Here is a 27,177-nt window from a genome sequence, read left to right as displayed (position 1 = left end):
TTAAGACACAAACCATCAAGGATATACCTGCTTGAGTAGAGATGGTTGAGCACAAATTACGTAATTTTAAACACGGTCTTCATGATTTCCCAACGGTCAATGTTTAAAGCAGGGATGGGGAATCGTCGGCACTCCAGCTGTTGAACTACACATCCCAGCATGCCCTGCAACAGTTTTAGCATGGCCAAATAGCAAAACTGTAGCAAGGCATGCTGGTATGTATAGTTCAACAACAGCTGGAGGGCCGAAGGTTCCCCATCCATGGTTTAAAAGGATATCCCTGCTTGTGCACAAACGGTATGATCAAAATGAATGGGGTACTAATTATACCACCTGTGCCTAATCAGGGATATCCTTAAATCCTCGACAGTCCCGCCTTGAGCACCGCGTTTGGGAACCATGGACTTAGCTACATTAGTCACTGTGATTTACCCATCCCTGCTTAAGCATATATAACCATAAAACCTGTGCCTTGAGAAGCAAGTATCACCAGCACTGTTACATATATCCCACACATAATTACGATTGAATGCAAGTATAACAGTCATGTTTCTTTATCATCATATGGGGGGGGACCGAATGCTTCATCTGGCCAGTATCCACCCATTTCTCTGACGTCCTAAGTGGATGCTGGGGACTCCGTAAGGACCATGGGGAATAGCGGCTCCGCAGGAGACAGGGCACAAAAGTAAAAGCTTTAGGATCAGGTGGTGTGCACTGGCTCCTCCCCCTATGACCCTCCTCCAAGCCTCAGTTAGGTTTTTGTGCCCGGCCGAGAAGGGTGCAATCTAGGTGGCTCTCCTAAAGAGCTGCTTAGAGTAAAAGTTTTGTTAGGTTTTTTATTTTCAGTGAGTCCTGCTGGCAACAGGCTCACTGCAACGAGGGACTTAGGGGAGAAGAAGTGAACTCACCTGCGTGCAGGATGGATTGGCTTCTTAGGCTACTGGACACTAGCTCCAGAGGGACGATCACAGGTACAGCCTGGATGGGTCACCGGAGCCGCGCCGCCGACCCCCTTGCAGATGCTGAAGAGAGAAGAGGTCCAGAAATCGGCGGCTGAAGACTTCCCAGTCTTCTTAAGGTAGCGCACAGCACGGCAGCTGTGCGCCATTGCTCTCCGCACACTTCACACCAGCGGTCACTGAGGGTGCAGGGCGCTGGGGGAGGCGCCCTGGGCAGCAATGAAAGTACCTATGCTGGCTAAAAATACATCACATATAGCCTCTGGTGCTATATGGATGTATTTAACCCCTGCCAGGTTGTCAGAAAAACGGGAGAAGAAGCCCGCCGAAAAGGGGGCGGGGCCTATTCTCCTCAGCACACAGCGCCATTTTCCTACACAGCTCCGCTGCTAGGAAGGCTCCCAGGCTCTCCCCTGCACTGCACTACAGAAACAGGGTTAAAACAGAGAGGGGGGGCACTTATTTGGCGATATTATTATATATTAAGATGCTATAAGGGAAAACACTTATATAAGGTTGTCCCTGTATAATTATAGCGTTTTGGTGTGTGCTGGCAAACTCTCCCTCTGTCTCCCCAAAGGGCTAGTGGGGTCCTGTCCTCTATCAGAGCATTCCCTGTGTGTGTGCTGTGTGTCGGTACGTGTGTGTCGACATGTATGAGGACGATGTTGGTGAGGAGGCGGAGCAATTGCCTGTAATGGTGATGTCACTCTCTAGGGAGTCGACACCGGAATGGATGGCTTATTTAGAGAATTACGTGATAATGTCAACACGCTGCAAGGTCGGTTGACGACATGAGACGGCCGGCAAACCAATTAGTACCTGTCCAGGCGTCTCAAACACCGTCAGGGGCTTTAAAACGCCCATTTACCTCAGTCGGTCGACACAGACACGGACACTGACTCCAGTGTCGACGGTGAAGAAACAAACGTATTTTCCATTAGGGCCACACGTTACATGTTAAGGGCAATGAAGGAGGTGTTACATATTTCTGATACTACAAGTACCACAAAAAAGGGTATTATGTGGGGTGTGAAAAAACTACCTGTAGTTTTTCCTGAATCAGATAAATTAAATAAAGTGTGTGATGATGCGTGGGTTTCCCCCGATAGAAAATTATTGGCGTTATACCCTTTCCCGCCAGAAGTTAGGGCGCGTTGGGAAACACCCCTTAGGGTGGATAAGGCGCTCACACGCTTATCAAAACAAGTGGCGTTACCGTCTCCAGATACGGCCGCCCTCAAGGAGCCAGCTGATAGGAGGCTGGAAAATATCTTAAAAAGTATATACACACATACTGGTGTTATACTGCGACCAGCGATCGCCTCAGCCTGGATGTGCAGCGCTGGGGTGGCTTGGTCGGATTCCCTGACTGAAAATATTGATACCCTTGACAGGGACAGTATTTTATTGACTATAGAGCATTTAAAGGATGCATTTCTATATATGCGAGATGCACAGAGGAATATTTGCACTCTGGCATCAAGAGTAAGTGCGATGTCCATATCTGCCAGAAGATGTTTATGGACACGACAGTGGTCAGGTGATGCAGATTCCAAACGGCACATGGAAGTATTGCCGTATAAAGGGGAGGAGTTATTTGGGGTCGGTCCATCGGACCTGGTGGCCACGGCAACAGCTGGAAAATCCACCCTTTTTACCCCAAGTCACATCTCAGCAGAAAAAGACACCGTCTTTTCAGCCTCAGTCCTTTCGTCCCCATAAGGGCAAGCGGGCAAAAGGCCAGTCATATCCGCCCAGGGGTAGAGGAAAGGGAAGAAGACTGCAGCAGGCAGCCCCTTCCCAGAAACAGAAGCCCTCCACCGCTTCTGCCAAGTCCTCAGCATGACGCTGGGGCCGTACAAGCGGACTAAGGTGCGGTGGGGGGTCGTCTCAAGAGTTTCAGCGCGCAGTGGGCTCACTCGCAAGTGGACCCCTGGATCCTACAAGTAGTATCCCAGGGGTACAGATTGGAAATTCGAGACGTCTCCCCCTCGCAGGTTCCTGAAGTCTGCTTTACCAACGTCTCCCTCCGACAGGGAGGCAGTATTGGAAACAATTTCACAAGCTGTATTCCCAGCAGGTGATAATCAAGGTACCCCTCCTACAACAAGGAAAGGGGTATTATTCCACACTATTTGTGGTACTGAAGCCAGACGGCTCGGTGAGACCTATTCTAAATCTGAAATCTTTGAACACTTACATACAAAGGTTCAAATCAAGATGGAGTCACTCAGAGCAGTGATAGCGAACCAGGAAGAAGGGGACTATATGGTGTCCCTGGACATCAAGGATGCTTACCTCCATGTCCCAATTTGCCCTTCTCACCAAGGGTACCTCAGGTTCGTGGTACAGAACTGTCACTATCAGTTTCAGACGCTGCCGTTTGGATTGTCCACGGCACCCCGGGTCTTTACCAAGGTAATGGCCGAAATGATGATTCTTCTTCAAAGAAAAGGCGTCTTAATTATCCCTTACTTGGACGATCTCCTGATAAGGGCAAGGTCCAGAGAACAGTTGGAGGTCGGAGTAGCACTATCTCAAGTAGTTCTACGACAGCACGGGTGGATTCTAAATATTCCAAAATCGCAGCTGATTCCGACGACACGTCTGCTGTTCCTAGGGATGATTCTGGACACAGTCCAGAAAAAGGTGTTTCTCCCGGAGGAGAAAGCCAGGGAGTTATCCGAGCTAGTCAGAAACCTCCTAAAACCAGGCCAAGTGTCAGTGCATCAATGCACAAGAGTCCTGGGAAAAATGGTGGCTTCTTACGAAGCGATTCCATTCGGCAGATTTCACGCAAGAATTTTTCAGTGGGATCTGCTGGACGAATGGTCCGGATCGCATCTTCAGATGCATCAGCGGATAATCCTGTCTCCAAGGACAAGGGTGTCTCTTCTGTGGTGGCTGCAGAGTGCTCATCTACTAGAGGGCAGCACATTCGGCATTCAGGACTGGGTTCTGGTGACCACGGATGCCAGCCTGAGAGGCTGGGGAGCAGTCACACAGGGAAGAAATTTCCAAGGAGTGTGGTCAAGTCTGGAGACTTCTCTCCACATAAATATACTGGAGCTAAGGGCAATTTACAATGCTCTGAGCCTAGGAAGACCTCTGCTTCAAAGTCAACAGGTGCTGATCCAGTCGGACAACATCACGGCAGTCGCCCACGTAAACAGACAGGGCGGCACAAGAAGCAGGAGGGCAATGGCAGCAAGGATTCTTCGCTGGGCGAAAAATCATGTGATAACACTGTCAGCGGTGTTCATTCCGGGAGTGGACAACTGGGAAGCAGACTTCCTCAGCAGGAACGACCTCCACCCGGGAGAGTGGGGACTTCATCTGGAAGTCTTCCACATGATTGTGAACCGTTGGGAAAGACCAAAGGTGGACATGATGGCGTCCAGTATGAACAAAAAACTGGACAGGTATTGCGCAAGGTCAAGAGACCCTCAGGCAATAGCTGGGACGCTCTGGTAACACCGTGGGTGTACCAGTCGGTGTATGTGTTCCCTCCTCTGCCTCTCATACCCAAGGTACTGAGAATTATAAGACGGAGAGGAGTAAGAACTATACTCGTGGCTCCGGATTGGCCAAGAAGGACTTGGTACCTGGAACTTCAAGAGATACTAAGAAGGGACTTGCTTCAGCAAGGATCATGTCTGTTCCAAGACTTACCGCGGCTGCGTTTGACGGCATGGCGGTTGAACGCCGGATCCTAAGGGAAAAAGGCATTCCGGAAGAGGTCATCCCTACCCTGGTCAGAGCCAGGAAGGAGGTGACCGCACAACATTATCACCGCATTTGGCGAAAATATGTTGCATGGTGTGAGGCCAGGAAGGCCCCCACGGAGGAATTTCAACTCGGTCGATTCCTGCATTTCCTACAAACAGGAGTGTCTATGGGCCTCAAATTGGGGTCCATTAAGGTTCAAATTTCGGCCCTGTCAATTTTCTTCCAGAAAGAATTGGCTTCAGTTCCTGAAGTCCAGTAGTTTGTCAAGGGAGTACTGCATATACAACCCCCTTTTGTGCCTCCAGTGGCACTGTGGGATCTCAACGTAGTTCTGGGATTCCTCAAATCACATTGGTTTAAACCGCTCAAATCTGTGGATTTGAAATATCTCACATGGAAAGTGACCATGCTGTTGGCCCTGGCCTCGGCCAGGCGAGTGTCAGAATTGGCGGCTTTGTCTCACAAAAGCCCATATCTGATTGTCCATTCGGACAGGGCAGAGCTGCGGACTCGTCCCCAGTTTCTCCCTAAGGTGGTGTCAGCGTTTCACCTGAACCAGCTTATTGTGGTACCTGCGGCTACTAGGGACTTGGAGGACTCCAAGTTGCTAGATGTTGTCAGGGCCCTGAAAATATAGATTTCCAGGACGGCTGGAGTCAGGAAAACTGACTTGCTGTTATCCTGTATGCACCCAACAAACTGGGTGCTCTTGCTTCTAAGCAGACGATTGCTAGTTGGATGTGTAGTACAATTCAGCTTGCACATTCTGTGGCAGGCCTGCCACAGCCAAAATATGTAAATGCCCATTCCACAAGGAAGGTGGGCTCATCTTGGGCGGCTGCCCGAGGGGTATCGGCTTTACAACTTTGCCGAGCTGCTACTTGGTCAGGGGCAAACACGTTTGAAAAATTCTACAAATTTGATACCCTGGCTGAGGAGGACCTGGAGTTCTCTCATTCGGTGCTGCAGAGTCATCCGCACTCTCCCGCCCGTTTGGGAGCTTTGGTATAATCCCCATGGTCCTTACGGAGTCCCCAGCATCCACTTAGGACGTCAGAGAAAATAAGAATTTACTTACCGATAATTCTATTTCTCGTAGTCCGTAGTGGATGCTGGGCGCCCATCCCAAGTGCGGATTGTCTGCAATACTTGTACATAGTTATTGTTACAAAAATCGGGTTATTATTGTTGTGAGCCATCTTTTCAGAGGCTCCGCTGTTATCATGCTGTTAACTGGGTTCAGATCACAGGTTGTACAGTGTGATTGGTGTGGCTGGTATGAGTCTTACCCGGGATTCAAAATCCTTCCTTATTGTGTACGCTCGTCCGGGCACAGTATCCTAACTGAGGCTTGGAGGAGGGTCATAGGGGGAGGAGCCAGTGCACACCACCTGATCCTAAAGCTTTTACTTTTGTGCCCTGTCTCCTGCGGAGCCGCTATTCCCCATGGTCCTTACGGAGTCCACAGCATCCACTACGGACTACGAGAAATAGAATTATCGGTAAGTAAATTCTTATTTTTCCGGTGGTGTCGAGGCCAAGGACTTTGTTGCGTATGCAGTTTCATTGGCCTCGTAAGCCGCACTGTGACTGCAAGCCTGAGCAAGCTCAGAGTTACTCTGCCTGCCGTCACGATGGTTGCGATGTTTATGTAACTCCTCCTGCATATATACTGCAAAGCTTTGCAATTGCAACCCTTACTGAATTAGGCCGTTTTGGCGGACATACTAGGACTTTGGGGTAAAAAACAAACAATGGCTCTCTTATACCCCTTTCAGACACGATACCCAGGAATTTGCCGGGTCTAGCAAGCTGCCGAATTCCCCGGTCTCAGCCCGACCTTGGGGGAGAGATGGGTCGGGTAGTTTGCTTTCACACCCACAAAAATTTTGGGGTGATGCGCATTCAGGTGCAAACACCCGGGATTTAGTTGCATGTGTAAGAGGTGTATTTACCAAAGAGTACTCTGCACAGACTTTACATCAGGGGTGGCCGGATCGGACCTTTTGGCCACCTCTGCTTTACATAGAATCTGTGTCCGCACAGAGCTACATTCGATCATCTAAACATTCACACACATGTAATATTGCCTAGTAGTTTTAAGTGGAATAAATAAAAGCTATATTTTATCTGTATTCAATATATATTTTACCACATGTGCCCCGGAACAGACTTTTATAATCTGCTTCTCTTTGCAAAGATCTCTAGAATCAAAACACGTGTATCGGCGGCAAATTTGTCAAAACACGTGGTTTTCACCAGTGCCGGATTTTTCCACCCGTAGGGGGGTATTCAATCAGTGCCGTTTTTTTTCGACCAGATGAAAAAACGGCACCTTTCGTCCGTTTTTAGATCGAATTTACATTTGACGTATTCAATGCCCATGCCGTTTTTTTGACTGGTCAAAAAATCCGGCACTGGCGAAAACCACATGTATCGGTGTATTCGCTGCAGATACACGTTATGGCGAATTTGCAGGCGTTTTCGCACGTTTTTGGCGCAATTTTTGCCCATGCCAATACGACAAAAAAAAAAAAAAAAAAAGTGAAACAGCATGGGTGAAAATGGATTAAAAAAACGGGCGAAAATGCCCACAATTGAATATCCTGTGTCGAATTAGTGCCTTTTTTCTTAATTGAATCTAAATTATGGTAAATTCATAAACAGAAACGGTTACTAATTTAGAAAAAAAACACATTAAGGAAAACACATTAAAGAACTTATCTTTAATGATTTCAGCTTTCATTGAACAGGCAGTAACCCATTTATCTGTAGAAAACCAAAAATATATACAAAGACTCACTTCAGAAATGCAATGTATTTTACTTACAAATATCTGTACTCTCAAAAATTTAACATAAACTTTAGGGGCACTTATTGTCCTGCACGTCAGTGCATGTAGATATATTTATATATATATTTATAGAATTTGTTTTTATTATTAAATAACATTTTACAAACTGTATAGAACTTACAACTTTTTGTACAATGAACTTATCCCCGGGAAACTGCCGTGGGGAAGAAAGAAAAACAAAAATAGAGGGAGGAAGTGAAGGGGGGGGGGGGGGGGGGGGAAGGGTTCCACATTCTTATCTGTTGAGTGCAAGTAAAGGATGGGAAGGGGGGGGGAGGCAGTAAGAGGTTGAGGTATCAGGCTACACCATGAGAGAGCAGTGGCAGCATTTAAATCCGTAGTAGCTCAAAATTATCCCAATATGTGGAAAAAAACCATAAGAAAAGTTCTACCAATGACCCATTGGACGTTGGAAGGAGGGAGAGGTGTGTTGTGTAGGAATTAGTCCAATCGGATGATGCAGCTTATATCTGCATTAGAGGCTGCAAGGAACTTGAGAACATCCCAGGTGATGGTGTCCACTAGGGAAATAAACGTATCTGTTGTGTATCCGTGGGTGATGTGAAAGAGGTGATATCGGTGACAGAGGATAGTCTCACCCACCATCATGCAAAGTATTGCTGAAGTGCTGTTTTTGCCCTAGAGGGAGGGTAATAAAATTATTAATTTTCACATAAACTTAATTTTTTATATAGATCAGACTATGCAACATTTAGCTTCCTTCCCTACTATTCCTAACTGCGGTACAGGAGGACCTAACACATTATGTTGTGCAATAACCCACAACGTCATCAGGTGAAATTGTGTGTTATAACACAACGAAACGCGTCATGTACACTACTTCGTGACTACCACTGGACTGCTCTTCAGAACTAGTGAACATGTGCCACATGTATCTAGTGATATACTTCCGCTGATATGGGAGCGGGACTGAGTTCTGGAGTGGAACAGGACACCGCAGCAAGAATATCCAAACCTTTTTTTTTTTTTACAAGTTTCAAATGGTTGTAGATATATAACAATGTAAATAAAAAAGTATTAAAGATGTCAAGAAAACATCAATACTAAAGTGTTAAGTTCTTTAGGGAGGCGCAAAAATGTAAATCTTAGTCTCATCAGGTCACCAAATTTTACACCACTTGGCATGCGTCTCCCTGGTACTCTTATGGGGCCTACACACTATGCGATCCGCCGCCGAGCTGCCCGACGGCGGATACGGTCGACCCGGCGGCGGGGGAAGGGGGGCAGTGACGGGGGAGTGATGTTTCTTCACTCCCCCCGTCACCCGGCTCCACAGCAGTGCATGCAAATATGGATGAGATCGTACATATTGGTCTACAAGCACAAGCGACGGGGCACCAATGCTGAACGAGCGCGGGGGCCGCGCATCATTCATCGTTGCTGCCTCCAAACAGAACGATATGAACGAGTTCTCGCTCATTAATGAACGAGAATGTTCAGATCGTTTAGTTAAATCGCCCAGTGTGTAGGGCCCAAAAGGCAGATTCGGGGGGTAAATATACTAAGGTGGGAATTCTATTTAACATGAGATGTTGCCCATAGCAACCAAACAAATTCCAGGTATTATCGTCTAGAAGGTGCTAGATAAATATAAAGTAGAATCTGATTGGTTGCTATGGGTAACATCCCATCTTAAATAGAACGCCCATCTTGGTAAATTTACATGCAAGTTCTCATTAACCATGGATGTCCTTGCAACATCTCTGCCATTAAAGACTGCCACCTGCTTGAGCTGTCATAGGCCCTTCTTGGCAGATGCTCACTTGTGGAGGACAGCTGGTTCCTTGATCTGCATGATGAAGCTCTTTGCAAATCGACAAACCAACTGTCACCAACTGTCACAGAGCGATAGGCATCTTTTTAAATTCATTGAGACAACTTCACCAAGGGTTCTATAGCGTATAATCCTCAAGTGCACTACATGTGCACAGTTCCCTCTCTCTAGGAAGCATGTAACCCTTATTTAGATCCACACTCACTTGTCACAAAGGTTCGGATCTGTTGACTGACTCAGCTTGTGGAGGATGTCGACAATCCCGATTTCCCGTAGTTTATCCTGACGTTCTTGTGAACCTTTGGGAGAGACAACTGAGAACCTTTAATACCGAGCTGTAGGAGCACCAATTCCGTAAAGCTCCAACTTCCTTTTATGACATTATTTGCTTACAATGAACCCGCTGTCAGACTCTGTAATAGTGGGCAGCGAGTCCGTGGTCTATTTATGCTATATGCCGTGACTTTGCTGTAGCAAACCACGGGTCTGGGACTCCAGGTCGACAACAAAAAGGTCGACACACCTTAGGTCGACATGGACAAAAGGTCGACATGGAAAAAGGTCGACATGAGTTTTTTATGTTTTTTTGGTGTTGTTTTCTTCGTAGAGTGACCGGGAACCCCAATTAGTGCACCGCTTCGCTCACCATGCTTCGGGCATGGTGCCTTCGCTCCGCTCGGCACAGATTACCGTTCCAATCGTAGTCCACATGGATCGTTAAGTATGAAAAAGTTCCAAAAAAGAAAAAAATTGTGAAAAACTCATGTCGACCTTTTTCCATGTCGACCTTGTTCCTGTCGACCTTTTGTCCATGTCGACCTAAGGTGTGTCGACCAATTGACGTCGACCTAAGGTGTGTCGACCTTTTTGTTGTCGACCTGGAGTCCGGATACCGCAAACCACCAAATAAATGAAACGCTTGAAGTCAGGAGACCTCCTTTTAAAATCTTTGTACTGAAAAATATTTAGGACTTGATTCATTGTTAAATAACGTCATTGACAATAATAATTCCAATACATCCTGACATTCTGCACAGTGTGGCATTGGCGTTATGCTAAAGATGTTAGCCAACGTTCACTGGCACCCTACATCAATACTTGTATATGGTGCAGACAAGCGGGCTTCCTACAGCTGCTTCCAGCCCTGTTCTGCAGTAGCTTCAACTAGATACTTCTGAATAACTAAAAATGTTCCACCAGTTCTGTGAGTAGCCTCTTACATTTATATAAAAGCCATCGCTTTAAGTTTACACGTTAGTATTTCAAGACGGGGCACAAACAACGCAGCATTACGCACAGTATTTCCATCGAAACCATGAAGCAGTCTGTGTGCTTCTAGTTTAGCCTTCTAATGAAAATATACAATTTAACAGCATTGTAACACAACTCCTACATGTCTTACCAAGGATTTCTGCTCCATAAATTGAAACCGATTGTTTCTCTCTGCCACCTAGGAACAGCCTGACCACAAGCATCACCATGACGCATGGCCGTCAACCCATTAGTAGGGAATTCCCAACTCTCCTAGGCTGCAGCTGTCCACCGGCACCAAGCAGGGCAGGAGAGTGATGCCAGCTAAGAGTGCGAGGTTTAGTGTAGGGCTATCAACTGAACAGATTCCAAAGGCCAATTCATTGAGGAGCAGTGCTTACAGCACAAACACTCCACTCCAGCTGGACAAGGGTTACGGGGTGTGGTTCAAAGAATCCCCACAGAGGTGGATTGAGATCTGAGGAATTTGGAGACACCTTGAACTCTTTGTCATGTTCCTCAAACCATTCCAGAACAATATTTGCAGTTTGGCAGGAGGCATTATTCTGATGAAAGTGGCATCTGCCATCAGGGAATTCCATCACAATAATGGGGTGTACTTGGTCTGCAATAATGGTTAGGTAGGTGGTACGTGTCAAAGTAACGTCCACATGAATGCCAGGACCCAAGGTTTCCCAGCAGAACATTACCCAGAGCATCACAGTTCCCCCACCGGCTTACATTCTTCCCATAGTGCATCCTGGTGTCATCTCTTCCCATAGGTAAATGACACGCGTGACTCATGAGGCCAGGCCACCTTCTACCACCGCTTCATGGTCCAGTTCTGCCGCTCACGCACCCAGTGAATTAACAGTACAGGAAAGAGAGCTCTTTTTTTTCTGGGGCACTCTATTATATATATATATATATATATATATATATATATATATATATATACACATATACAGGTTGAGTATCCCTTATCCAAAATGCTTGGGACCAGAGGTATTTTGGATATCGGATTTTTCCGTATTTTGGAATAATTGCATACCATAATGAGATATCATGGTGATGGGACCTAAATCTAAGCACAGAATGGATTTATGTTACATATACACCTTATACACACAGCCTGATGGTCATTTTAGCCAATATTTTTTTATAACTTTGTACATTAAACAAAGTGTGTGTACATTCACACAATTCATTTATGTTTCATATACACCTTGGCCCTCATTCCGAGTTGATCGCTCGCAAGGCGATTTTAGCAGAGTTACACACGCTAAGCCGCCGCCTACTGGGAGTGAATCTTAGCTTCTTAAAATTGCGACCAATGTATTCGCAATATTGCGATTACTAACTACTTAGCAGTTTCAGAGTAGCTTCAGACTTACTCTGCCTGTGCGATCAGTTCAGTGCTTGTCGTTCCTGTTTTGACGTCACAAACACACCCAGCGTTCGCCCAGACACTCCCCCGTTTCCCCGGCCACTCCTGCGTTTTTTCCGGAAACGGTAGCGTTTTTTCCCGCACGCCCATAAAACGGCCTGTTTCCGCCCAGTAACACCCATTTCCTGTCAATCACATTACGATCGCCGGAGCGATGAAAAAGCCGTGAGTAAAAATACTATCTCCATTGTAAAATTACTTGGCGCAGTCGCAGTGCGAATATTGCGCATGCGTACTAAGCGGAATTTCACTGCGATGCGATGAAAAATACCGAGCGAACGACTCGGAATGAGGGCCCTTATACACACAGCCTGAAGGTCATTGAATACAATATTTTTAATAACTTTGTGTATTAAACAAAGTTTGTGTACATTGAGTCATCAAAAAACAAAGGTTTCACTATCTCATTCTCACTCAAAAAAGTCCGTATTTCGGAATATTCCGTATTTCGGAATATTTGGATATGGGATACTCAACCTGTGTATGTATATACAGGTTGAGTATCCCATATCCAAATATTCCGAAATACGGAATATTCCGAAATACGGACTTTTTTGAATGAGAGTGAGATAGTGAAACCTTTGTTTTTTGATGACTCAATGTACACAAACTTTGTTTAATACACAAAGTTATTAAAAATATTGTATTAAATGACCTTTAGGCTGTGTGTATAAGGTGTATATGAAACATAAATGAATTGTGTGAATGTAGACACACTTTGTTTAATGCACAAAGTTATAAAAAATATTGGCTAAAATTACCTTCAGGCTGTGTGTATAAGGTGTATATGTAACATAAATGCATTCTGTGCTTAGATTTAGGTCCCATCACCATGATATCTCATTATGGTATGCAATTATTCCAAAATACGGAAAAATCCGATATCCAAAATACGTCTGGTCCCGAGCATTTTGGATAAGGGATACTCAACCTGTATATATATATATATATATATATATATATATACACATACATATATACATACATACACACACACACACACACACACATATACATATATATATATGTATATGTATACATACATATACACACACACACATATATTTATTGAATAAAACTTAATAAAAACCTCACAGAACACACAAAAAAACAAAATCTACCAAAATGTGCCTCATTTTGTATAAACTAGGAAATCAATTCACTGGTACAATGAAGACCAAAATGACCTCTATATCTAACGATCAAGGGAAGGTTAGTTGCTAAGTAATACTGTATGTATACCACGCACATATCTGCTATTCAACCTGAAGGTATTTAATAATTGGATGTATGCGCATTAATTTGTATGAGAATCTCCCTATAGTTATGTGTCACAAGTGTCAATATAACAAGATACATGAATCTAAGAATCATTGATTGACATCTAGAATCTCACTTCAATTGTTAATGAGCACACAAACTTGAAAGATAAATTATTTGGTATATAACAATACCAGGTATCACAGAAAAGGGATACGAGTAGCAAAAAAAGGTTGGTAAGATACATATAGGGTGGGATTTAATGGAGTTAGAGTCCACACGACGTGCAGGATGCCCCAGATTACAAATAGAGAGGATACTTGGGGAGAGCAACCGTGAAAGCTCAAATCGGAGAGGGGAAATGAAAAGGAAACCAAGTTCAGGCTACATGTGTCGGATACAATTGTGAGGATTTACAGTCCAACCAAGGGTGCCATGTAGCTGGGAAATCCGTATTCCTCTCCGAAGTCACTCGGAGATCCTACATCGACATGTACATGACTTTTTGGATGAACCAATCCTTAGGAGTGGGAGTAGTCAGGGCCAGTTCTACACCTTGCGGCGCCCAGGGCGAAAGTTTCCTTTGCCCCCCCCCCCACCGACGGTGAAACAGGGTTAGTGCGCGCCACAGGCGCGCGCAAGAAAATGGGGGCGTGGCTTCATAGGAAAGGGGCGTGGTCAGTTTTGCTCCTCCCTGTAGTTTTGCTTCCTGTAGAGTTGTGCACCCTGTAGAGCTGTACCCCCTGCAGCTGTTATGCCCCCTGCAGCTGTTATGCCCCCCAGCAGCTGTGCCCACCAGTAGCTGTGCCCCTAGTAAAAAAAATAGGATTTTAATACCTACCGGTAAATCCTTTTCTCCTAGTCCGTAGAGGATGCTGGGGACTCCAAAAGGACCATGGGGTATAGACGGGATCCGCAGGAGACATGGGCACACTATAAGACTTTGAATGGGCGTGAACTGGCTCCTCCCTCTATGCCCCTCCTCCAGACCTCAGTTATAGGAACTGTGCCCAGGGAGACGGACATTTTGAGGAAAAGGATTTTTGTTAACAAAGGGTGAGAAACACACCAGCCCACACCACACCACACCGTACAACATGGCATTTAAGCAATACCAGTTAACAGCATGAACTAAAAACAGCAACCAGCTGAACATAACCGATACACAACCTCCGTGTAACAGAAGCAATAACCATCAATACTTCAAAAGTCCGCACAGGGACGGGCGCCCAGCATCCTCTACGGACTAGGAGAAAAATAAGATTTTAAACCTACCGGTAAATCTATTTCTCCTAGTCCGTAGAGGATGCTGGGGACTCCGTAAGGACCATGGGGTATAGATGGGCTCCGCAGGAGACATGGGCACCTAAAAGAACTTTTCCTATGGGTGTGCACTGGCTCCTCCCTCTATGCCCCTCCTCCAGACCTCAGAGAACTGTGCCCAGAGGAGATGGACAATACGAGGGCAGGATTTTATAAATCCAAGGGCAAGATTCCTACCAGCCCACACCAATCATACCATGTAACCCGGAACATACATAACCAGTTAACAGTATGAACAAACAACAGTAGTGGTCCAAGACCGATTCCAACTGTAACAAAACCTTTATGTAAACAACAACTATATACAAGTCTTCCAGAGTTTCCGCACTGGGACGGGCGCCCAGCATCCTCTACGGACTAGGAGAAATAGATTTACCGGTAGGTTTAAAATCTTATTTTCTCTTACGTCCTAGAGGATGCTGGGGACTCCGTAAGGACCATGGGGTTTATACCAAAGCTCCCAAACGGGTGGGAGAGTTCGTATGACTCTGCAGCACCGACTGAGCAAATGCTAGGTCCTCATCAGCCAGGGTATCAAACTTGTAGAATTTAGCAAAAGTCTTTGACCCCGACCAAGTTGCTGCTCGGCAAAGCTGTAATGCCGAGACGCCCCGGGCAGCCGCCCAAGAAGAGCCCACCTTCTTAGTGGAATGGGCCTTAACCGAATGCGGTAACGGCAATCCAGACGTAGAATGAGCCTGCTGAATCGTGTTACAGATCCAGCGAGCAATAGTCTGCTTCGAAGCAGGCGCGCCAATTTTGTTGGCAGCATACAGGACAAACAGAGCCTCTGTTTTCCTAATTCTAGCCGTCCTGGCCACATAAATCCTCAAGGCCCTGACTACATCCAGGGACCTGGAATCCTCCAAGTCACTCGTAGCCACAGGCACCACAATGGGTTGGTTCAAATGGAATGAAGAAACCACCTTAGGCAAAAATTGAGGGCGTGTCCTCAATTCCGCTCTATCAACATGAAAAATCAAGTAGGGGCTCTTGTGAGACAAGGCCGCCAATTCTGACACTGGCCTTGCAGATGCTAAGGCCAACAAAATGACCACCTTCCAGGTAAGAAATTTCAACTCAACCTTGCGAAGTGGTTCAAACCAGTGTGATTTTAGGAACTGCAACACCACGTTCAGGTCCCATGGTGCCACTGGAGGCACAAAAGGAGGCTGGATGTGTAGCACTCCCTTTACAAAAGTCTGGACTTCTGGAAGAGAAGCCAATTCCTTCTGAAAGAATATCGAGAGGGCCGAAATCTGTACCTTAACAGAGCCTAATTTCAGGCCCATATCCACTCCTGTCTGTAGGAAGTGGAGAAAACGACCCAAATGAAAATCTTCCGTAGGCGCGTTCTTGGTTTCACACTAAGACACATATTTTCGCCAGATACGGTGATAATGTTTTACCGTCACCTCCTTTCTAGCCTTTATTAGAGTAGGGATGACCTCCTCCGGAATCCCCTTCTCAGCTAGGATCCGGCGTTCAACCGCCATGCCGTCAAACGTAACCACGGTAAGTCTTGGAACACGCAAGGACCCTGCTGCAACAGGTCCTCCCTTAGAGGAAGAGGCCAGGGATCTCCTGTGAGCATCTCCTGAAGATCTGAGTACCAGGCCCTTCGAGGCCAGTCTGGAACAATGAGTATTGTCTGTACTCTTTTTCGCCTCATGATCCTCAACACCTTTGTGATGAGAGGAAGAGGAGGAAACACGTAGACCGATTGGAACACCCATGGCGTTACCAGGGCGTCTACTGCTACTGCCTGAGGGTCCCGGGACCTGGCACAATACCTCCGAAGCTTCTTGTTGAGGCGTGACGCCATCATGTCTATTTGAGGAACTCCCCAAAGACCCGTTATCACTGCAGAGACTTCTTGATGAAGTCCCCACTCTCCTGGATGGAGATCGTGTCTGCTGAGGAAGTCTGCTTCCCAGTTGTCCACTCCCGGAATGAAGACAGCTGACAGAGCGCTTACGTGATTTTCCGCCCAGCGAAGAATCCTGGTTGCTTCCGCCATCACGGCTCTGCTTCTTGTCCCGCCTTGGCGGTTCACATGAGCCACTGCTGTGACATTGTCTGATTAAATCAGAACCGGTAGGTTGTGAAGAAGACTCTCCGCTTGTCGAAGGCCGTTGTATATGGCTCTTAACTCCAACACGTTGATGTGTAGACAGGACTCCTGGTCTGACCACAGTCCCTGAAAATGTCTTCCTTGGGTGACTGCTCCCCATCCTCGGAGGCTCGCGTCCGTGGTTACCAGGATCCAGTCCTGAATTCCGAACCTGCGACCCTCCAGAAGGTGAGCACTTTGCAGCCACCATAGAAGAGACACCCTGGTCCCGGGGGACAGTGTTATTTTCCGATGTAAATGTAGATGGGACCCGGACCATTTGTCCAGAAGGTCCCATTGAAACGTCCCTGCATGGACCCTGCCGAAGGGGATGGCCTCGTAGGCTGCCACCATTTTCCCCAGGACACGAGTGCATTGATGAACTGACACTCTTTTTGGCTTTAGCAGGTCTCTGATCATGTTCTGGATGTCCTGGGCTTTTTCCAACGGGAGAAAAACCTTGTTTTGTTCCGTATCCAGTATCATACCTAGGAATGTTAGTCGAGTTGTCGGAATCAGCTGTGACTTTGGTAGATTTAGAATCCAACCGTGTTGCTTGAGCACTCTCAGAGAAAGTTGCTCTCTTGATCTCGCCTTTATCAGGAGATCGTCCAAGTATGGGATAATTGTGACTCCATGCTTGCGCAGGACCACCATCATTTCCGCCATTATCTTGGTGAAAATCCTTGGGGCCGTGGAAAGCCCAAACGGCAACGTCTGAAATTGGTAATGACAATCCTGTACAGCGAATCTCAGGTACTCCTGATGGGAAGGATATATGGGAACATGAAGGTAAGCATCCTTTATGTCCAGTGACACCATAAACTCCCCCTCCTCCATGCTGGCTATTATCGCCCTGAGCGATTCCATCTTGAATTTGAATCTTTTCATGTACAGGTTTAGGGATTTTAGATTCAAAATAGGTCTGACCGAACCATCCGGTTTCGGGACCACAAAGAGGGTTGAATAGTACCCTCTTCCCTGTTGGTTCAAGGGAACCCTGATAATTACTTGCTGTTGACACAGCGTTTGAATTGCAGCTAACACTACATCCCTGTCTGGGGTAGAAGCTGGTAAGGCCGACTAGAAAAATCCCCCCCCTGCGCCCTGCACCCATCAGTGCTGTGTGTTGTGTATGGGAGCAATGGCGCCCAGCTTACCGCTGCGTGCCTTACCTCATGAAGATCTGAAGTCTTCTGCCGCCTGAGATGTCTTCTTGTTTCTCATACTCACCCGGCTTCTATCTTCTGGCATCTGTGAGGACGGCTGCGCGGCTCCGGGACGAACCCCAGGGTGAGACCTGTGATCTGACTCCCTCTGGAGCTAATGGTGTCCATTAGCCTAAGAAGCAGAGCCTATCAGTTAAGTAGGTCTGCTTCTCTCCCCTCAGTCCCACGATGCAGGGAGCCTGTTGCCAACAGGACTCCCTGAAAATAAAAAACCTAACAAAATTATTTTTCCACAGAAAACTCAGGAGAGCTCTCTGCAGTGTACCCTTCTCCTCTGGGCACAGAATCTAACTGAGGTCTGGAGGAGGGGCATAGAGGGAGGAGCCAGTGCACACCCATAGGAAAAGTTATTTTAGGTGCCCATGTCTCCTGCGGAGGCCATCTATACCCCATAGTCCTTACGGAGTCCCCAGCATCCTCTAGGACGTAAGAGAAAGGATTTACCGGTAGGTATTAAAATCCTATTTTCTCTTACGTCCTAGAGGATGCTGGGGACTCCAAAAGGATCATGGGGTCTATACCAAAGCTCCAGACCGGGCGGGAGAGTGCGGACGACTCTGCAGCACCGATTGAGCAAACGTGAGGTCCTCATCAGCCAGGGTATCAAACTTGTAAAACTTAGCAAAAGTGTTTGAACCCGACCACGTAGCCGCTCGGCAAAGTTGAAGCGCCGAGACTCCTCGGGCAGCCACCCAAGATGAGCCCACCTTCCTAGTAGAATGGGCTTTTACTGACTTCGGCAACGGCAATCCAGCCATAGAATGAGCATGCCGAATCGTATTACAGATCCAGCGGGCAATAGTCTGCTTGGAAGCAGGAGCCCCAATTTTGTTGGGAGCATATAGGACAAACAGAGCCTCTGATTTCCTGATTTGAGCCGTTCTGGCGACATAAATTTTTAACGCTCTGACTACAACGAGAGATTTTGAAACAGCCAAGGTATCCGTAGCCACAGGTACCACAATAGGTTGGTTTATGTGAAACGAAGAAACCACCTTCGGCAGAAATTGTTGACGAGTTCTCAATTCCGCTCTATCCACATGGAAAATCAAATAGGGGCTCTTGTGAGACAAAGCCACCAATTCCGACACCCGTCTTGCGGACGCCAAGGGCAAAAGCATGACCATCTTCCAAGTGAGAAATTTCAACTCAACCTTTTCGCAAAGGTTCAAACCAGTGAGACATAAGAAATTGCAACACCACGTCAAGATCCCACGGTGCCACAAATGGAGGATGTATGTGCAGTACCCCCTTCACGAAAGTCTGAACCTCTGGAAGGGCGGCCAATTCTTTTTGAAAGAAAATAGATAAAGCCGAGATCTGCACTTTAATGGAACCTAATTTCAGGCCCGCATCCACACCTGCCTGCAAAAAATGGAGGAAATGACCCAGCTGAAACTCCTCTGTAGGAGCCTTCTTGGCTTCACACCAAGACACATACTTTCTCCAAATACGGTGATAATGCTTCGCAGTGACCTCCTTTCTAGCCTTAAGGAGATTGGGGATGACTTCCCCCGGGAATACCCTTTCGAGCTAGGATTTGTCGTTCAACCTCAACGCCGTCAAACGCAACCGCGTTAAGTCCTGGAAGATGCACGGCCCCTGCAGTAACCGATCTTCTCTGAGAGGAAGAGGCCAGGGATCATCTATGAGCAATTCCTGAAGATCCGGATACCAGGCCCTCCGTGGCCAATCTGGAACAATAAGTACCGCCTGAACCCTTGTTCTTCTTATGATCCTTATCACTTTTGGAATTAGTGGAAGTGGAGGGAACACATATACCGACTGAAACACCCACGGAGTCACCAGGGAGTCCACTGCACTGGCTTGAGGGTCCCTCGACCTGGAACAATATCTCTGAAGCTTCTTGTTGAGGCGAGACGCCATCATGTCTATTTGAGGAATTCCCCAACGACTTGTCACTTCTGCAAACACCTCTTGATGAAGACCCCACTCTTCTGGATAGAGATCGTGTCTGCTGAGGAAATCTGCTTCCCAGTTGTCTACGCTCGGGAGGAAGACCGCTGACAGAGCGCTTACATGTTTTTCTGCCCAGCGGAGAACTTTTTTGGCCTCCGCCATCGCCGCTCTGCTCTTTGTTCCACCCTGGCGGTTTATGTACGCCACCGCTGTTACGTTGTCCGACTGAATCAGGACAGGTAGACCTTGAAGATAATGTTCCGCTTGCAGAAGGCCGTTGTACATGGCTCTTAATTCCAGAATGTTTATGTGCAGACAAGCTTCCTGGCTTGACCATTTTCCCTGGAAATTTTGTCCCTGAGTGACTGCTCCCCAGCCTCGGAGACTTGCATCCGTAGTCACCAGGACCCAATCCTGGATCCCGAACCTGCGTCCCTCTAGGAGGTGAGAACTTTGAAGCCACCACAGGAGAGATATTCTGGTCCTGGAAGATAGACTTATTTTCCGGTGCATATGCAGGTGAGACCCGGACCACTTGTCCAACAGGTCCCGCTGAAATACCCGGGCATGAAACCTGCCAAACGGAATGGCTTCGTAAGCTTCAACCATCTTCCCCAGCACCCAAGTGCAATGATGGATCGACACTCTTGCCGGTTTCAGAATCTCCTTGACCATGTTCTGGATTTCCAGAGCTTTTTCCGCTGGGAGAAACACTCTCTGCAGTTCCGTGTCATGCCCAAGAAAGACAGCCGAGTTGTCGGAACCAACTGTGACTTTGGCAAATTTAGAATCCAACCAGCAGAACTGTCAGGGAGAGTGCCACGCTTCCTAGCAACTGCTCCTTTGATCTCGCCTTTATCAGGAGATCGTCCAAGTACGGGATAATTGTGACGGCCTGCTTTCGTAGGAGCACCATTACTTTGGTGAAGATCCTCGGGGCCGTGGAAAGACCAAACGGCAACGTCTGAAATTGGTAATGACAATCCTGAACCGCGAACCTCAGGAAAGCTTGATGTGGAGGATATATGGGGACATGTAAGTAGGCATCTTTTATGTCGACTGATGCCAAAAAATCCCCCCCTTCCAGACTGGAGATCACTGCTCGAAGATATTCTATCTTGAACTTGAAAGTTATCAAATACAGATTGAGGGATTTTAGGTTCCGGATCAGTCTGACCGAGCCATCCGGCTTTGGTACGACAAAAAGGCTCGAATAAAACCCTTCTCCCCGTTGAGACGGGGGCACCGTGACAATGACACGCTGTTGACACAGCTTTTGTATCGCAGCACGCACTACTTCCCTTTCTGGGATAGAAACTGGCAAGGCCGATTTGAAAAATCGGTGGGGGGGGGCACCTCCTGAAACTCCAGTTTGTACCCTTGGGACACTATGTCTAAAACCCAAGGATCCAGGCCCGAGTGAAACCAGACCTGACTGAAGAGCCGGAGACGCGCCCCCACCGGTATGGACTCCCGTAGAGGAGCCCCAGCGTCATGCGGTGGACTTGGCAGAAGCCGTGGAGGACTTCTGCTCCTGGGAGCTTGGTACAGCAGGAGACCTTCTTCCCCGTCCTCTACCCTTTGAGGCAAGGAAGGACGACCCGCTACCTTTTTTGTACCTATTAGGCCGAAAGGACTGCATCTGATAATGCGGCGTCTTTTTCTGTTGCGCAGGAACATAAGGAAGAAATGATGACTTACCGCTGTAGCAGTAGACACTAGATCAGCGAGGCCGTCACCAAACAAGACCCTACCTTTATAAGGGAGAGCTTCCATAGCTTTCTTAGAGTCTGCATCAGCGTTCCATTGATGAATCCACAGCGCTCTTCTGACCGAGACTGCCATGGCATTGGCCCTTGATCCCAAAAGGCCAATATCCCTTGCCCTTCCGAGAGCCAAAAGAATGCTATCCCTATCCAGGGTATCCATGTCAGATGCCAAATTATCTGCCCACTTGCCAATAGCACTACTCACCCATGCCGACGCCATGGCAGGTCTGAGCAACGCACCCGTAGTGACATAAATGGATTTTAAGGTTGTTTCCTGCTTACGATCCGCAGGGTCCTTTAGGGCAGTAGTGTCAGGAGACGGAAGCGCCACCTTCTTGGACAGGCGTGATAGAGCCTTGTCCACATTGGGAGATGACTCCCACTTTTCCCTGTCTTCAGAGGGGAAAGGATAAGCCATTAGAATTCTCTTGGGAATCTGCCACCTTTTGTCAGGAGATTCCCAAGCTTTTTCACAAAGAGTGTTCAGCTCATGAGAGGGGGGAAACGTCACCTCAGGCTTTTTTCCCTTATACAAAAAAACCCTAGTATCAGGAACAGTTGGTACTTCTGAAATATGTAAAACGTCTTTAATTGCCACAATCATGTACTGAATACTCTTAACCAGTTTTGGATTTAAACTGGCCTCACTATAGTCGACACTGGAATCCGAGTCCGTGTCGGTATCAGTATCCTCCATCTGGGTAAATTAACGCTTTTGTGACCATGAGGGGGCCTGTACCTGAGACAAGGCGTCCTCCACGGATTTTCTCCACGTTTGTGTCTGAGAATCAGATTTATCCAGCCTTTTTGTCAATAACGCCACATTTGCATTCAATGTACTCAACATATCCACCCAATCAGCAGACGGCGATGCCGACAGAGTCACTCCCAGCGCCTTATCTGCCCCCACTGCAACTTCCTCCGGGGAGGAGCACTCAGCCTCAGACATGTCGACACACACGTACCGACACGCACAAACACACTGGCTATAGGGGACAGACCCACAGGAAAGGCCGTTAGAAGAACACAGAGGGAGTTTACCAGCTCACACCCCAGCGCCTATGCCAGTATTGAGAGCAAATACACACTGCCTCAGATGTCTGCGCTGTTATGAATGGGTTAATAGCACTAAATTACTGTGCCCCCCCCCCATTTTCTCCCTGTTACTTGTGCAGGAGAGTGGAGGTCCGGACCAGCGTCTCTGCAGCTCCATGTGAAGAGAAAATGGCGCTGGTAAGCTGTGAGGGCTAAGCCATGCCCCCTCCCGGCGCGCTGTAGTCCCGCCTAAATCTTAAATCTTTATACTGGCGGGGGCTATAGTTAGTGCCTAGGCACTTGTGACATACATATTTTTGCCAGATATATTTCCAAACTCCAGTAATCATGCTGCCCAAGACGCCCCCCCTGCGCCCTGCAAGTGCCGACAGAAGTGTGTGTCGGAGCATGGCGCGCAGCGCGACCGCTGCACGGTACCTCATTACTGAAGTCTTCTGCCGTCACTGAAGTCTTCTGATCTTCTTTATACTCACCCGGCTTCTTTCTTCTGGCTCTGTGAGAGGGTTGACGGCGCGGCTCCGGGAACAAGCAGCTAGGCGCACCAAGTGATCGAACCCTCTGGAGCTAATGGTGTCCAGTAGCCTAAGAAGCAGAGCCTTTAACTCAGAAGAAGTAGGTCTGACTTCTCTCCCACGAAGCAGGGAGCCTGTAGCCAGCAGGTCTCCCTGAAAATAAAAAAACCTAACAAAGGCCCTCATTCCGAGTTGTTCGCTCGGTAAAAATCTTCGCATCGCAGCGATTTTCCGCTTAATGCGCATGCGCAATGTCCGCACTGCGACTGCGCCAAGTAAATTTGCTATGCAGTTAGGATTTTTACTCACGGCTTTTTCATCGTTCTGGCGATCGTAATGTGATTGACAGGAAATGGGTGTTACTGGGCGGAAACAGGCCGTTTTATGGGCGTGTGGGAAAAAACGCTACCGTTTCCGGAAAAAACGCAGGAGTGGCCGGAGAAACGGGGGAGTGTCTGGGCGAACGCTGGGTGTGTTTGTGACGTCAAACCAGGAACGACAAGCACTGAAATGATCGCAGATGCCGAGTAAGTCTGAAGCTACTCAGAAACTGCTACGAGGTGTGTAATCGCAATATTGCGAATACATCGTTCGCAATTTTAAGATGCTAAGATTCACTCCCAGTAGGCGGCGGCTTAGCATGAGCAAATCTGCTAAAATCCGCTTGCGAGCGAACAACTCGGAATGAGGGCCAAAGTCTTTTCAGAAAAACTCAGGAAAGCTTCCCTAGTGTGTGTCCAGTCTCTCTGGGGACAGAATCTAACTGAGGTCTGGAGGAGGGGCATAGAGGGAGGAGCCAGTTCACACCCATTCAAAGTCTTATAGTGTGCCCATGTCTCCTGCGGATCCCGTCTATACCCCATGGTCCTTTTGGAGTCCCCAGCATCCTCTAGGACGTTAGAGAAATAAAAAATAAGAATTTACTCACCGGTAATTCTATTTCTCGTAGTCCGCAGTGGATGCTGGGAACTCCGTAAGGACCATGGGGAATAGCGGGCTCCGAAGGAGGCTGGGCACTCTAGAAAGATTTCAGACTACCTGGTGTGCACTGGCTCCTCCCACTATGACCCTCCTCCAAGCCTCAGTTAGGATACTGTGCCCGGACGAGCGTACACAATAAGGAAGGATTTTGAATCCCGGGTAAGACTCATACCAGCCACACCAATCACACCGTTCAACTCGTGATATGAAACCTAGTTAACAGTATGAAACAACTGAGCCTCTCAACAGATGGCTCAACAATAACCCGATTTAGTTAACCATAACTATGTACAAGTATTGCAGATAAACCGCACTTGGGATGGGCGCCCAGCATCCACTACGGACTACGAGAAATAGAATTACCGGTGAGTAAATTCTTATTTTCTCTGACGTCCTAGTGGATGCTGGGAACTCCGTAAGGACCATGGGGATTATACCAAAGCTCCCAAACGGGCGGGAGAGTGCGGATGACTCTGCAACACCGAATGAGAGAACTCCAGGTCCTCCTCAGCCAGGGTATCAAATTTATAGAATTTTGCAAACGTGTTTGCCCCTGACCAAGTAGCAGCTCGGCAAAGTTGTAAAGCCGAGACCCCTCGGGCAGCCGCCCAAGATGAGCCCACCTTCCTTGTGGAATGGGCATTGACAGATTTTGGCTGTGGCAGGCCTGCCACAGAATGTGCAAGTTGAATTGTACTACAAATCCAACGAGCAATAGTCTGCTTAGAAGCAGGAGCACCCAGTTTGTTGGGTGCATATAGGATAAACAGCGAGTCAGATTTTCTGACTCCAGCCGTCCTGGAAGCATATATTTTCAGGGCCCTGACCACGTCTAACAACTTGGAGTCCTCCAAGTCCCTAGTGGCCGCAGGCACCACAATAGGCTGGTTCAAATGAAACGCTGACACCACCTTAGGGAGAAACTGGGGACGAGTCCTCAATTCTGCCCTATCCATATGGAAAATCAGATAAGGGCTTTTATAAGACAAAGCCGCCAATTCTGATACTCGCCTGGCAGAAGCCAAGGCCAATAACATGACCACCTTCCACGTGAGATATTTCAGATCCACGGTTTTTAGTGGTTCAAACCAATGTGATTTTAAGAAACTCAACACCACGTTGAGATCCCAAGGTGCCACAGGAGGCACATATGGGGGCTGAATATGCAGCACTCCCTTTACAAATGTCTGAACTTCAGGTACTGAAGCTAGTTCTTTCTGAAAGAAAATCGATAGAGCCGAGATCTGTACCTTAATGGAACCCAGTTTTAGGCCCATATTCACTCCTGCTTGCAGGAAATGCAGAAATCGACCTAGTTGAAATTCCTCAGTTGGGGCCTTTTCGGCCTCACACCATGCAACATATTTCCGCCATATGCGGTGATAATGATTTGCTGTAACCTCTTTCCTGGCTTTAATAAGCGTAGGAATGACTTCCTCCGGAATGCCCTTTTCTTTCAGGATCCGGCGTTCAACCGCCATGCCGTCAAACGCAGCCGCGGTAAGTCTTGGAACAGACAGGGCCCCTGCTGTAGCAGGTCTGGTCTTAGCGGCAGAGGCCACGGGTCCTCTGAGATCATCTCTTGAAGTTCCGGGTACCATGTTCTTCTTGGCCAATCCGGAACCACGAGAATTGTGTTTACTCCTCGCTTTCTTATTATTCTCAATACCTTTGGTATGAGAGGCAGCGGAGGGAACACATAAACTGACTGGTACACCCACGGTGTCACCAGAGCGTCCACAGCTATCGCTTGAGGGTCTCTTGACCTGGCGCAATACCTCTCTAGTTTTTTGTTTAGGCGGGACGCCATCATGTCCACCTGTGGACGATCCCACTGATGTACAATCATTTGGAAGACTTCTGGATGAAGTCCCCACTCTCCCGGGTGGAGGTCGTGTCTGCTGAGGAAGTCTGCTTCCCAGTTGTCCACTCCCGGAATGAACACTGCTGACAGTGCTAGTACATGATTTTCCGCCCATCGGAGAATTCTTGTGGCTTCTGTCATTGCCATCCTGCTTCTTGTGCCGCCCTGTCGATTCACATGGGCGACTGCCGTGATGTTGTCTGACTGGATCAGCACCGGCTGGTGTAGGAGCAGGGATTTTGCTTGACTTAGGGCATTGTAGATGGCCCTTAGTTCCAGAATATTTATGTGAAGGGAAGTCTCCTGACTTGTCCATAGTCCTTGGAAGTTTCTTCCCTTTGTGACTGCCCCCCAGCCTCGCAGGCTGGCATCCGTGGTCACCAGGACCCAGTCCTGAATGCCGAATCTGCGACCCTCCAGAAGATGAGCACTCTGCAGCCACCACAGAAGAGACACCCTGGTTCTTGCAGACAGGGTTATCAAGCGATGCATCTGAAGATGCGATCCGGACCACTTGTCCAACAGGTCCCACTGAAAGATTCTGGCATGGAACCTGCCGAATGGAATTGCTTCGTAAGAAGCTACCATCTTTCCCAAGACCCGCGTGCAGTGATGCACCGATACCTGTTTTGGTTTCAGGAGGTCTCTGACTAGAGAAGACAACTCCCTGGCTTTCTCCTCCGGGAGAAACACTTTTTTCTGGACTGTGTCCAGAATCATCCCCAGGAACAGTAGACGTGTCGTCGGGACCAGCTGTGACTTTGGGATATTCAGAATCCAGCCGTGCTGGTTCAGGACTTCCTGAGATAGTGCTACTCCCACCAACAACTGTTCTTTGGACCGTGCCTTTATTAGGAGATCGTCCAAGTATGGGATAATTAAAACTCCCTTTCTTCGAAGGAGTATCATCATTTCCGCCATAACCTTGGTAAATACCCTTGGTGCCGTGGAGAGTCCAAACGGCAGCGTCTGGAATTGGTAATGGCAATCCTGTACCACAAATCTGAGGTACTCCTGGTGAGGATGGTAAATGGGGACATGCAGGTAAGCATCCTTGATGTCCAGGGAAACCATGTAATCCCCCTCGTCCAGGCTTGCAATAACCGCCC

General features: G+C 47.6%; 1 protein-coding gene across 5 annotated transcripts in view; it reads right to left on the bottom strand.

Moving 5' to 3' along the window:
* Positions 1–7,405: 7,405 nt before the first annotated feature.
* Positions 7,406–27,177, bottom strand: part of ARMC8 (armadillo repeat containing 8) — a 182,327-nt gene continuing 162,555 nt past the window's right edge. For 3 of the 5 annotated variants that reach the window (XM_063933049.1, XM_063933053.1, XM_063933051.1), the window contains 2 exons: positions 9,549–9,657; positions 7,406–8,187 (listed from right to left, as the gene is read on the bottom strand). In XM_063933049.1, the coding sequence (XP_063789119.1) occupies positions 8,154–8,187; positions 9,549–9,657 (143 nt within the window). In that variant the 3' untranslated portion in view covers positions 7,406–8,153. The remainder of the gene's footprint in view (positions 8,188–9,548; positions 9,658–27,177) is intronic. The other 2 variants (XM_063933050.1, XM_063933052.1) reach the window with 1 other exon arrangement.

The sequence above is a fragment of the Pseudophryne corroboree genome, chromosome 7 (assembly GCF_028390025.1).
Source record: "Pseudophryne corroboree isolate aPseCor3 chromosome 7, aPseCor3.hap2, whole genome shotgun sequence".
NCBI classification, from domain to species: domain Eukaryota; kingdom Metazoa; phylum Chordata; class Amphibia; order Anura; family Myobatrachidae; genus Pseudophryne; species Pseudophryne corroboree.
The sequence above is the reverse complement of the archived record's forward strand: the minus strand, read 5'-3'. Positions and strand labels throughout refer to the sequence as shown.